General features: G+C 53.0%; 1 protein-coding gene across 2 annotated transcripts; it reads right to left on the bottom strand.

Moving 5' to 3' along the window:
- Window positions 1-27: 27 nt before the first annotated feature.
- Window positions 28-7,323, bottom strand: TAF6L (TATA-box binding protein associated factor 6 like). Of its 2 annotated transcripts, none has more exons than XM_014571063.4 (10): window positions 7,128-7,323; window positions 6,961-7,047; window positions 6,642-6,792; window positions 6,037-6,087; window positions 5,273-5,367; window positions 4,384-4,458; window positions 4,011-4,231; window positions 3,609-3,741; window positions 3,121-3,249; window positions 28-2,735 (listed from the first exon to the last, which is right to left on the bottom strand). In XM_014571063.4, the coding sequence occupies exons 1-10, from the start codon at window positions 7,272-7,274 to the stop codon at window positions 1,926-1,928; spliced, it is 1,899 nt and encodes a 632-aa protein (XP_014426549.2). In that variant the 5' UTR covers window positions 7,275-7,323; the 3' UTR covers window positions 28-1,925. The 2 variants fall into 2 exon arrangements, with proteins under 2 accessions (XP_014426549.2, XP_006118302.2); XM_006118240.5 differs by having other exon boundaries at window positions 28-2,720; window positions 7,128-7,321.
- Window positions 7,324-12,502: the final 5,179 nt, after the last annotated feature.

The following is a 12,502-nucleotide window of genomic DNA, read 5'->3' as shown; positions in this document are numbered from 1 at the left end:
CAGCAGGCTCAGAGGAACACAGCATAGTGAGGTTTCTACTTGTCTTTATTGCCCAGGGGAGCTAATACTGCCATCCTGGCATGGCACTGCTTCCCTTATGCTTAATTCCTAGTATTTATCAGTTGTAAAAGACCATATTGTGTGTGGTCAAATGCCCACCATTGGCCACATATAGCATTCCAGCCACAAATGTGCAACCGGCCAACTTAAAACATGCTTGATCCAGGCTCCCTCACTTTTCCACTGATGTCACCAAGTTGGCTGTGCATTGTGAGACCAGACCCTTTCCAGGCAACTCTCTACTAGCAGTTGTGTTATCACACAAATATCTATTAGCTAGTTTTGAGCTAGTGTCCTCTCGGAGCCTGAGCTAACAGCCTGGTTTCTAACCTTGAGCAGGTGATTTGTTTTCTGTTGATTTCAGAATGCTTCCCCTCGCTTCAATCTCAGAGGGCCTTCCAACCTCTCCTTTGCAGAGAAATGAGCCCTGGGTCCAGGGCTGGAAGAGAACAGAGAGGGTCTAGTTTTGCTCTGGTCCCATCTCCCAGTTGCAGGGAGGATTTGTGCTTGCAGCTAGGAGCTATGCCTGTGAAACATCACAAAGATGAAATCACATCTCTTACCTTACAGAATGCTGGAGAGGCCACAGCCCTGCCCTGAGCCTACACTCCTCTCCACCATCCCCAAACTTCAGCCACACACTGCTGCTGAAATGCAACTGAGCTGGGGTGATTGTAGCCACACCCAAGGCTGAACCTCCTTTCCCACTCAAAAAAGTAACACACTGTTCCAACAGCCTGGGATCTTCCACATGCTTAAAGAGCAGTCAGCTCCTGGTGTTCAAAGTCACCACCTGAAAACCTCATGGGCTTTGGTTTACAGACAGACTCAGCTCCTCTTGCTGGGGTTCGACTCAGTGATTGAGAGCAGGCAGATATGGCCCAGGGGTGTGTGTGTGTGGAAGAAGGTCCCTAATTTATAATGGTGGGTTATGAAGACAGGAGCAGCTCCCTCAACTTGCAGGCAAAACTTTCTAGCTGTTAGCCTTCCCTTGGCTGCTTGCAGTAAGCACTGGCTCACAGGTGAAGGGGGGTTTGCTAATGAGCAGTCTCAAGCAGGGGCAAGGCAGGAGTACCTATAGCTCCCTTACCTCATGCAACAAGGGATAGGCTACCAAGCAAATCCTCCATCCTCACCAGCAGGCAGGGGTCAGTACAAGGGTTAGGGCATTGGAGAAATGCTGCAGAGTTGTCAGGAAAATCCAGTCCCAAGAGTCTAACAGAGCTACCCACCCTAAGACACTCACACTCTCTCTCTCTCAATTACATGTTATATATAATCATGAGCTTTCATGACCAAAGCCTACATCTCTGCTCACCCAAGGAAGTGGGTTTTGTATATTTTGTTAGTCTTTGCATTTTGTATATTTTGTTAGTCTCTGTGCATTTTAGGTACAATGCCCAGCCCCAGACACCACCGTCTAACTGAAGCATCTTAGCGCCCTCAGCTCCAAGAGGAGTGCTGAGTCCACAAGGGTAGGACGTGGCTTGGAGCTGGGGCGCTAAGATGCTTCAGTTAGACGGTGGTGTCTGGGGCTGGGCATTGTACCTAAAATGCACAGAGGCCCTGAGCCCTATAAGCACCTCCTCGCCCATGTACACAGGTGAAGCCATCGCACAGCAGAAAACCCTGGCTGGCCCTTTGGAGTCACACAGGCAGCACTGCTGAGGGCAGAATGTGTCTTCAACCCTCCTTACGGAGTCCAGAGATTGCTGGGTAGCTCCCCAGCACTGTAGAAGAGACAGCCCTCTCCTGGGGGTTTGGCTTGAGAGGGGGCCCCCCAGTACATCCAACAAAGGATACTCAGAGGTCCAGGGAAGAACCCAGATGGAGCGTGGCCATGCACTGAAGTCCTGGAGCAATCCTCAGAGAGGCAGGTAGAGGGAGTACTCTGAGTGGGCCCACTTCTTTACAGGCTTGCTGGTCCTGCCGATCATGGGCAGCTTCTGTGCATAGCGGGAAATGTGGCTGGGGCCATGATGCTGCGGAAAGCAGGTCTGGAACCGTCGGCCCTGACATCGCAGGCCCACCTGCCGCCCAGCGATTACAAAGCTGAAGTGAGGTGGCCCTTGAGGAGTGAAGCGGCACTTCTGGAAGACATCGCGGACCCCAGGCCGGTGGCCCTGCTGGCGTGATGCACTCCGAGAGCGGGGCATACTGGCTGAACGATGCAGAGCTGGCCTGCCTGGTGGGTAATCTGCCCGGGGGCTCTCCTCTTCCCGAGGGCTCACCGTGGCATTGGCTGTCAGCTGGGGCATCTTGCGCACCACATCCCCTGTGCCAAAGGCTGGCTGCTCTTTCTTGGTGTCCAAGACCTTGGGGCCAGGAGGCGTTGGCTCAGGCAAGTGCAGCCCTGAGCCCGTGCCAAAGCGGGTGGCCAGGCTGTCTCCAAAGAAGTCGTAGAGCTCCTGGTAGGTCTCGTGCAGGGAGACTGAGGGAGAGTCAGCAGAGATGCCAGTGCCCAGCTGGGGGCCCCCGCTGCCCATCTGCAGCAGGTGGCTGGCAATGCCAAAGCTGAACTCCACCTGGGGATCTTGCAGGGGGCTAAGCCAGGGAGAGCTCTCCCGCCAGCACCCATCCCTACACAGCCTGTCCCCCTGGGCTAACGGAGACACAGACACTGCCTGCGCCTTCATCTTCAGCAGGCGCTCCACTGCCACCTGGCAAAAGAAGAGCTGTTCTGGTTAGACACCCTGGCATCTTTGCTCCGTAGCACCAGCTGTGCCCCTCCCCCCCACCGCAGGGGTTCACTGGCTCACTTGAGCCCCTGAGCCAGGCTGCACTCACACAACCCTCTCTGCCCATCCCTAAGGGGTAGTGGGAAACCCCCTTCACTGTACCCAAGTTGAAGCCAAGTCATTCACATCCCTTTTCTGGCAGGAGCCCTGTGTCTAGCCTGACCAAGGCCAGAAGCTCTGCTCTTGGGAGATCGGGAAGGTAACACATGGAGCTCCTGAGAGAAGGGGCTCCTGAGCTGCTTGGAACCACTGTAACTGCGTGGGCCCTATAGGCAGAGCCCTGGCTCAGCCCTCTCCTCTGTACTCGTGGGGTGAGACTCACCAGGATGGCTCCATACACCTTGTGCCCATCAGCCTTCACCTGGGCATTGGAGACAGAGTAGTCATCCAGCACGGCCTGCAGGTTTGCCCAGTAGGTGGAGAGATGGGGGTAGAGGACTCGTTCCACTGCCTGGGGAGGAGAGTGCAAAAGACCCCGCCCCAAAAGGGCCATTTACTGACTGGGCCCCAAGAATCAACAGCACAGCCACTGCGTGAGATCCAGAAGTACCAGCCTGGGAACTCAGCCAGGATCTTCTGCCTGGTGTGCGCACAGAGAAGGGACTGAAGCACAGCAGGGGTACCTGTTCCTGCAGCAGGTCACCGCGTCCTCCCATGCCCCCCAACATAGGACCCAGCATAGCCACCCTCCTGGCATGGCATCACAGCTTCAATCCACAGACCCAAGGAAACAGGGTGTTTAGCCTAGACACCACCGTTTGCTCTCCTCCCCTGTCCAAAGATCATGTGGGATCGAGAACTGTCCCTTACCTTCCATCCCAGGGCATGCAGCCCCACCACTGCCCCATAATGAGAACAAAGTGGGCGCACCGGATCAGCCAACACCTTCTGGAGGGACAGCAGGATCTGGTGGTATAGGCCACTGACCAGGTCACCATGTGTCCTGAAGACAACAGAGCAGAGGCTGAAGACTCCCTGGGGATGGCACTCATGCATCTCACCCATGACTCTCCGCTCCCCTATTGTGCTCCATCAGAGCTGCAGGCCTGGAAGAAGGCAACTCATACACCACGGGGGCACAACCAGGGCCCTGCCTAGGAGAGCAGGGGCAGCACTGGGCACTGAAGGAAACTCCCACTGACACCAAACATACTGGGTGGGGCACAGATGGTGGTAGCAGTTGTAGGGGCTCCATACCACCCCAGGACGCACCAGAAAATGTGGCTAAGGAGCATAGCAGCATAGTCCCGGAGTGTCCAGTGGTCATTGAGGGGGTTGATGGATGCCGCAAGTGGTTCCAGCACGCAGTACATGACGCTGGCAATCAGGCTCTTGACATAGGAACCCAGGCACAGGTAGGGATTCTGGATGAGGCTCTTGGCAATGTGCAGCAGGCGGTTCAACTGCTCCAGGTCATGGCTGACTGACTTCACCTGGGAGGCGAGAGGGCAGGAGAAGGAAGAGAGCACAAGTCTCACTGCTGCTGGAAGAAGGGAAGGGGCCACCCCCGGGGAGCCAGATGCTTGGGAGGATCTCTCGCCCAAACCCCTGCTTCTCCTGCCCTGAGGACTCCTGCTCCACTCACCCCGCTGACCACGTAGACAAAGTAGGGCAGCAGGGCTGCGATCTTCGAGTTGGTCTGCAGGTCTTGGAGGGCAACCTGTGAGGGGGTGAAGTGTCAGTTAAGGGTCAGAGTGTGCAAATGGAGAGCCCGTGGGGTGGGGGGCATGAGAAGCACTGTCATGTAGCCATAGTCCCTTAGCTCCCTCCCAGACCAGTGATCCATGTTGTGTGTCCTCCTGAGCCAGCCAGAGCTGGTGGGCTGAACCATTGGCGCCAGAACTTTCAGGGGTCCTTTCCCTCCTGGACTGCATCCAGCAGCTTCCAGAACTGGAAGGGACCTCAAGAGGTCATCGAGTCCAGTCCTCTGCCCTCATGGCAGGACCAGGCACCATCAGATCATCCCTGATAGATGTCTCTCCAATGTGCTTTTAAATATCTCCAGAGATGGAGATTCCATAACCTCCCCAGGCAATTTATTCCAGTGTTTAACCACACTGACAGGTAGGTAGTTTCTCCTAATGTCCAACCTAAACCTCCCTTGCTGCAGTTTAAGCCCATTGCTTCTTGTTTTATCAGAGGTCAAGGAGGACAATTTTTCTCCCTCCTCCTTGTAACACCCATTTAGATACTTGAAAACTGCTACCACGTCCCCTCTCAGTCTTCTCTTTTCCAAACTAAACAAGCCCAATTCTTTCATTCGTCCCTCAAAGGTCATGTTTTCTAAATCTTTCATCATTTTTGTTGCTCTTCTCTGGACCCTCTCCAATTTCTCCACATCTTTCTTGGAATGTGATGCCCAGAACTGGACACAATACTTCTGTGGAGGCTGGGGCGCTGCAGTCCTTGAAACAATCCCCCCCACTCCCATTCCAGGCCCTGACAAAGGCACTAACCCCCAGCCCCTCACCCACCTTCATTAGGTGGGTGTCATCCCCAAGCACAGCTCGGGTCACGTGCTGGTAGTACTTCAGCAGGTCATCTGAGAGTGTGGAGACAGCGCTGGGCACTGCAGGAGAAGCCAGGAAGGGAAGGGTTATAGGAATTCAGTGGGGACCCTGCCGGAGCACAAAGAATCTTTATGAGAACAGCAGCAGCCCAAGCCCCAGTATATGGAAGGGACCTGCCAAGGGGCATTGTTCAGAAAGGAGATGGAGGAATGGGGGGGTGGAGAGGTGTCAGAGAAAGAGCAGGGAGAACTCTCCCATGAAAGGATTGGGACTGCTTAGAGAAGGAACAGGAGAAAAGTTGATAGATAACAAATGGGACAGAGAAGGGAGGTCTGGTGCTTCTGTTCTCCCAATCTCTAACAAGACAAGCATTGCCAAAGGCAGCAAAGTTCCTAACTGATAAAAGGACATGTTTTTGCATACACTGCCTGACTGACCTGGGGCACTGCCTGATACAGGGCAGTGCAGAGACCCAGAACTAAGTGAGATGCAGGGGGACATGGATGAGGATGTGGTTAATTAGGACAAGTGAGAGCAGGATAGTTAATGCTAGCAGATTTGGGAAGCAGAGAAAGCCTTCTGCTTTGGGGTTTAGCTTAAGATCAGCTTAACAGGGAAGAGGATGAGGTTACTGTTAGCTCTGCAGGGCAGCAACTGTCTGTACAGCACCCTGCTTCAATACAGTAGGGAGATGCACATAAGGGAATGAGTTGCTCTGCAATTCTCACCAGCTCCCTGCGGTTCCAGATTTCCTTTCCCATCCAGGTAAGAGACGTGAACTACAAGGCAAGCACAGATGCTGTTACACAACTTGGATGATCGCTGCAGCCTAGGATGCTCCTCTTCTAGTGAGGCAGCCTGGGAAAGGGTTCTAGATACCCAAGTGACAGAGCAGGGGGCTTCAAATCCCATGTAGCCAGCTCTGAGGAGACCCCCATGAGCCCAAGCTATTACACATTAGGTGCAGGCCCAGTGAAGAGTCACTACCCAACAGCTTGGATCTGAGCACCAGAGGAACCAATTTACAGGAGAAATAACACAGGTCTAGCCTGGCTGAGTCACTCAAGGAGACTGGTAAGCAGCCCTGACGGGGAACTATCCTCTCCTGGGAGCCTGCATAGCGCCCTGCTACGGGATAGACGGGCGGTGGAGGCAGGCTGCCCCTAAAGGCAGAAGGGCTGAGTGTCCTGTTGCTTGCAGAAAAGGGGAAGGGATGTGGTGAGGGGATTCTCCCTAGGGCTTGGAGCCCTGAAAATCGGGAGATTCAGATCGAGGCGAGGGAGCCCAGAGAAGGCAGGGTACCCCCCCTCCCTCCCAGCAGGGCAACACACACCTCTCACCGCCGTCTCTGCACAGCCCTTGGGGAGGTTGGTGGCCAGGGCCAACTCCACGAGATTGATCTCACGGTCCTCCTGGAAGTAGAGCTCCCCCTCCTTGATAGCACGGAAGGGAAGGGGGTCCTGGGAGCCATAGCCGCACACCACCTGCCAAGGACACCAGCCACTCACTGCCCCGCCGGCACTCCCAAGGGGGGGGGGTGTTGGGGGGGCAAAGGACTGGAGCGGGCGCTCTTGGGAGTCCGCCCAGCGCCCCTCTCCAGGGCCGGGGAGTCCCCGGCCGGGCTGGGGCTGGCCCCGCTGCCGCTCGCTCACCTCCACGTTGCTCCAGCGGAGGGCCCGGTTGAAATCCTCCACGGTGAGCTTGCGGCGCTTGGTGTGCTTGAGGAACTGCGCGCTGTTCTGCGGGGGGAGAGCACAGTGAGGGGCTGGGGCCGGGGCAGCCCCCGCGGGGATCGCCCCGGCCCGGGCGGTCTGCGCACCTGGGCGGCCTCCCGCAGGCGGTAGCACACGTCCTCGGCCAGCAGCGCGGCCACCTCGTCCGGCAGCTCCAGCCCCGCGCTCTCCGCCATCAGGCGCACGGACTCGCGCGGCAGCTCCACGAAGCGCCGCTCCTCGCGCTCTGCCATGGCTGCGCGAGAGGGGCGGGGCCAGCCGGCGGCCACCTCACGCCTCGCCCCGCCTCTTCCGCCTTCAGCCAAGGAACAGTTTGTACGAGCGCCGCCATTGGCCGTCGTGCACGTCCATTCAAGCCTGCTGCGGGAGGAGGAGGAACAGCAGCAGCAGCAGGAGGGGCCGGGCGGAGGTCCCACGCGCCGGGCCGCCCCAGCTTCGAGCAGGCGTTGTCAGGCTGCTGCCGCGTGCAGGCTGAGCCTGGGCTTGGCTGCGCGTGAGGATCTCGCGCGGCACCTCGCGGGCTTGGCCAGGTTAACCCGCCGTGTAGACGCAGAGTAGGGCGGCCTTGCTGTGGTTTCGCTGCCCCCCGGGAGTGGAGTGGGCGCAGGCTCTGTTAATCCGGAATAACCTCCAGCTGGAGGGACCTTGTTGCTATGCAATGCAATGCAAAGTAATGCCCATTGGAAAACATAATCCCAGGTACAGGTATAATAGGATGGTAACAACTAATTCAGTTCCCAATCGAGAGAGATCTTGAAGTCACTGGCTACATCTAGACTGGCATGATTTTCCGCAAATCCTTTTAATGGAAAAGTTTTCTGTTAAAAGCATTTGCGGAAAAGAGCGTCTAAATTGGCACGGATGCTTTTCCACAAAAGCACTTTTTGCGGAAAAGCATCCGTGCCAATCTAGACGCACTTTTGTGCAAAAAAGCCCCAATCACCATTTTCACAATCAGGGCTTTTTTGTGCAAAACAAATCTGTGCTGTCTACACTGGCCCTTTTGCGCAAAAGCTTTTGCCCGAACGGGAGCAGCATAGTATTTCCGCAAGAAGCACTGATTTCTTACATGAGATCGTCAGTGTTCTTGCTGAAATTCAAGCAGCCAGTGTAGACAGCTGGCAAGTTTTTCCACAAAAGCAGTTGCTTTTGCGGAAAAACTTGCCAGTCTAGACACAGCCACTGTGTTCTCTGAAAACATACGCTTAATGGTGCTTGGCACTGCTATGAGTTCAGGGGACTGGCCAGGATCACCTCTAAAGCTTCCTTCCTGTTTTATGAATGTGCAGCTGCAGGCAAAAAAGTGAACAGAATGTTAGGAATCATTGGGAAAGGGATAAACAATAAGATGGAAAATATCATTTTGCCTCTGAATAAATCCATGATACACAGACCCCTTGAATGCTGTGTGCAGATGAGGTTGTCCCATCTCAGAAAATATATATTAGAATTGGAAAAGGTTCAGAAAAGAGCAACCAAAAAGATTAGTGGTACGTAATGGCTACCATATAAGGGGAGATTAACAAGATAGTGACATTTGGAAAATAGACGACTAAGGGGGGAGATGATAGAGGTGTATAAAATCATGACTGGTGTGGAGAAAGTAATGAGTGTGTATAGGGTGCCTGAAGTCTTCCCTAGCCCTTTTTATAGAAGCAGTCATTTGTCTCCATTCATTGAACATGTCCTACCCTTTGTTCAGTCTCCCAATACACAGCCACCCACCCCTTTCCTGTCCTTGTGTTTGGTTGGAGGACATCCACCAGCCACCTCTGTCTCCAGCACTCCTCTCCCACCATGCACACTGACCAGAAGCAAGTCCACTTTGGATAAAATATGCCAACATTTGCTCAGGCCATGCTAAGCCTGGACCAGAAGTAGATTGCTGCAGCTGGAAAATCAGTACTGAGCCTCCCTGGTAAACCCATATGGGCCTGGGACCCAGAAACTCACCCAATCTGGCTCAATGGCTTACTGCAGCTGCAGTGAAACAATCAGTATAGCCAGTGTTAAATAGTGTACTGCACTGCAGGGTTCTACTTGGAACTATGACCCCATGCTGCTGCTGCACCCATCCCTGCCCCTGGTTAACCTACTTCTAAGGTTCTGGCTGCCCTTTCCCCCTGTGCCCCCCAGAAAGTCACCAGACCTCCTTGTCAACCTCTTCCTGACACTGGCCAAAATGGCTAGCTAGAACACCAGGAGGATGTTGGACAGGGAAGTGCACTGACTATTTCTGCTCCTCCCTTCAATCATGCATGTGGACAGAGTTACTCTGGGCTGTGTCCCTTGGCTCGCTAGACCCCTTTGAGCAGCAGGCACTGCCTGGAATTCTCTGCTTGTTGTCCCCTTCCAGTTCCCTGATTATGGCCCTATGTCCTCAGTCCAGTCTCTGTTTTTTATTAGTTGTCCCCATTTGGACCCTAGATTTAGTTGCTCCTTATCTTAGGCCTGCTCACCTCCCAGAACTCCATAGGTGCAGTGAATGCATATGCGTGTAGTCTGTCAGTTTAACAATGACATTTTCATGCTCTTTTTGTGGCTTTTGGAGAGACTCTTAAGTCCAAAGCGTGACATGCATGCTCATGACCAGATCAGGCAAAGACATTGGTCAGCATCGTGGTAGCTATAGCAGTAGTACATAGCTTTTCCCTGGCAGCTAACAATTATTTCTATCCTCTTCAAAGACTTGGAAGGCTCCAAGTTTTGTGTGTTAGCAGGCTGATCTGTTTCATGCAGCCTTCCTAAGATCATCCAGTTTATTACACCAAAGTGTGTGTGGTTCTTGATACTGTCCTCGTAGTGCTTTCTGGAGTGGCCTTGATTCCAAGGTCCTTGTGCCAATTCTCCACACAAAAAGTTCCTGATTTGATGTTCAGACATCCTAATGGTGAGCCCAGCCCAGCACTGTGGAACTTTTATCAGCATGGCCTCAGTGCTTATGGCATTTGACTTGGGGAGAATCTGCAGGCTGCTAATTTTGTCCTGCCAATGGATTTCTGTAATGGCATGCAGAGACTGCATGTACAAGGCCTCCAGAGGTGCATCTACACTGCACCATAACTTGAAATAAGATATGCAATTTGAGCTATGCACATTGCGTATCTTATTTCAATGCTATGTCAAAATAGTTTATTTTGCCATTTGGTGCTGTCTGCACAGCACCAAATTTTTAAATAAAGCGCTATTCCAAAGCATTCCTTACTCCTCGTAGAACGAGGCTTACAGGGACGTCAGAATAGCAAGCCCGAAATAATAGCAAGAATCAGAATAGCAAGCCTGAAATAATAATAGCAAGAATCAGAATAGCAAGCCCGGGCTTGCTGTGAAGACACAGGATAGCTATTTGGGATACTCGGGTATCCTGAAATAGCGTTGCAGAGTAGATGTTGTCTAGCTGTTTGAGATGCCATTTGTACGGTGTGTAGGCCTCTCAGCCCTAGAAGAGAGATGTGAGCACAAAAGCATTATCAAGTTTTATTTTTGGTGAGAGGATTATGTTGTAGGAGTTCAGGACTTTGTCACATAGCTTTCTTAACGACCCATCAGTATTCTGTTTGTGATTCTGTTCACTGTCTCTTTGTCAAGAGGTCCATTTGAGACAGGTAAAACTGCCAGCATGCTTTAGTTGGATTCCCCAATGGATTATGCTTCAATATAGGACACAGACTGGTGAAGAGGACTCATGTAACACCACAGCTTCCTCTAGGCTCATTTTGAGGTCAGTTTTTGATGCTTCAGCAAAGCAATCAATGATGCACTGGAAATATCCCTGTGAGTGCTAGAGTGCTTCTCTGAAGATCTTCCTCAGCTGCAAAGAGTGCTTCTTTTAGGAGTGGTTTGGTTATTTTTGTTTTAGCGTTAAGCCTTAGAAGATGGAAGACTGAGCCAACACATCTTTATCTGATGGATATGCTGCCGTTGAGCCCTTCTGTAGCATGGTTGAGAAGACCAGCTGTACAGACCAGCATTAAATACCGGAATGTACTACAGGGCTACGTCTACACTGGCATGATCTTGCACAAAAACTCTTTAGCGCAAGAGTTCTTCCGTTAAAGTAGTTGTGCAAGAGAGCGTCTACACTGGCATGTGCTTTTGTGCAAGAGCATCCATTGCAGAGTAGACGCTCTCTTGCGCAAGAAAGCTCTGTTGGCCATTTTAATCATAGGGCTTTCTTGCGCAAGAAATTCATGTTGCCTGTCTACACTGGCCTCTTGCACAAGAACAGTTGCGCAAGAGGACTTATTACTGAGCAAGAGCATCATAGTGCTTGCGCAGAAGCCCTGATTTCATACAGTAGAATGTCAGTTTACTTGCACAAGAACACACGGCCAGTGTAGACAGGCAGCAAGTTTTTGGGCAAGAGCAGCCGCTTTGGCACAAGATTGTGCCAGTGTAGACACAGCCCAAGACTCTACTTGAAATGCCCGAAACCACATTGCTGTCATTGCACCCACACCAGCTTAACCTGTTCAGTGCTGGAAAATCCCTCTGGCATGGCATGCACAGGTGAGGCACAATGGGAAGAAGGGGCTATATCCCCTCTAGAACCCCAATCCTAGCCTGGCCTCTTCTGCTTGCTCCTGAGGAGAGAGTTGCAGGCACTGGGGCCTAAATACCTTTTCTACTTCTCTCCCTACCCCCTACCTGTTTCAGTTGGGGAAGGCAGCACTTAAACTAATGGGAGGAGGCTGTGCTGCCACATGGGACCTGCTACAGCTGAGGGAGGGATGCCTGTCCCATGACCCCAGCCCTGGAGCTACCATCACGGGGAGTGGCACCTCCCTCCCAGCCCTGGCACTGCTGTGTGGAGAGAGTTGGTGGGAGAAGGGGTTTCTCCCCACTGTAGTCCCAGGGCAGTCTGCACCCCAAACACCTTCTTTCTGGCCCCATCCCAGAGCCCTCATGCCTAGTAAGAGCCCTCATGCCTAGTAAGAGCCCTCATCCCCTGCCCCCAAACACAAACCCTGCTCCCACCCTAGCCTCACCCATGAATTTTGTTGTGTGCACCAATATGAAGGGGATGTGTCACAACATCTCCAGAATGGTGCACATAAAATTAATTCCACACATGTGAAAAACTTAGAGGGAACACTGGGGGGGAGGGGGGGGGCAGCTCAGCTGGGGCTGGGAAGCACTTTGTCCTGCTCAGAGCTGCATCTCTTGGGGACCCTGCCCCTTCCCAGTGCAACCTCCACCTTTGAATCCCCTTCCCATAAATCCCTCCCGCCAGCCCTCACTGAAACACATGGTGCTGCTGTTGGAACCAAGTGGCCAAAGCCAGGGTCTAACCATGCCATTCCCCACTCAGGCCCCACCGGCCCTTACTGATATTCCTTTCCTCTGTGAAGAATCATCTCCACTCCCAATAATGTGCATACAGAATACTGTCAGGCCAGCAGCATTCACAGGAGACTGGGCAAGGAGATAGGAGACAGGCCTGTGACCAGCTGGGGCCTGC

This window comes from Pelodiscus sinensis, chromosome 11, assembly GCF_052426305.1.
Source record: "Pelodiscus sinensis isolate ZL-2025 chromosome 11, ASM5242630v1, whole genome shotgun sequence".
NCBI classification, from domain to species: Eukaryota; Metazoa; Chordata; order Testudines; family Trionychidae; genus Pelodiscus; species Pelodiscus sinensis.
This window is presented reverse-complemented; position numbering and strand designations above follow the sequence as displayed.

Excerpts from the sequence above, each read along its gene's own strand:
- TAF6L (XM_014571063.4), bottom strand. The coding sequence starts at position 7,274 with ATGGCAGAGCGCGAGGAGCGGCGCTTCGTGGAGCTGCCGCGCGAGTCC. Across the intron at positions 7,048-7,127 it reads GCCTGCGGGAGGCCGCCCAG|AACAGCGCGCAGTTCCTCAA; the intron begins GTGCGCAGACCG and ends CTCCCCCCGCAG. Across the intron at positions 2,736-3,120 it reads AGGTGTATGGAGCCATCCTG|CTCTTCTTTTGCCAGGTGGC; the intron begins GTGAGTCTCACC and ends TAACCAGAACAG.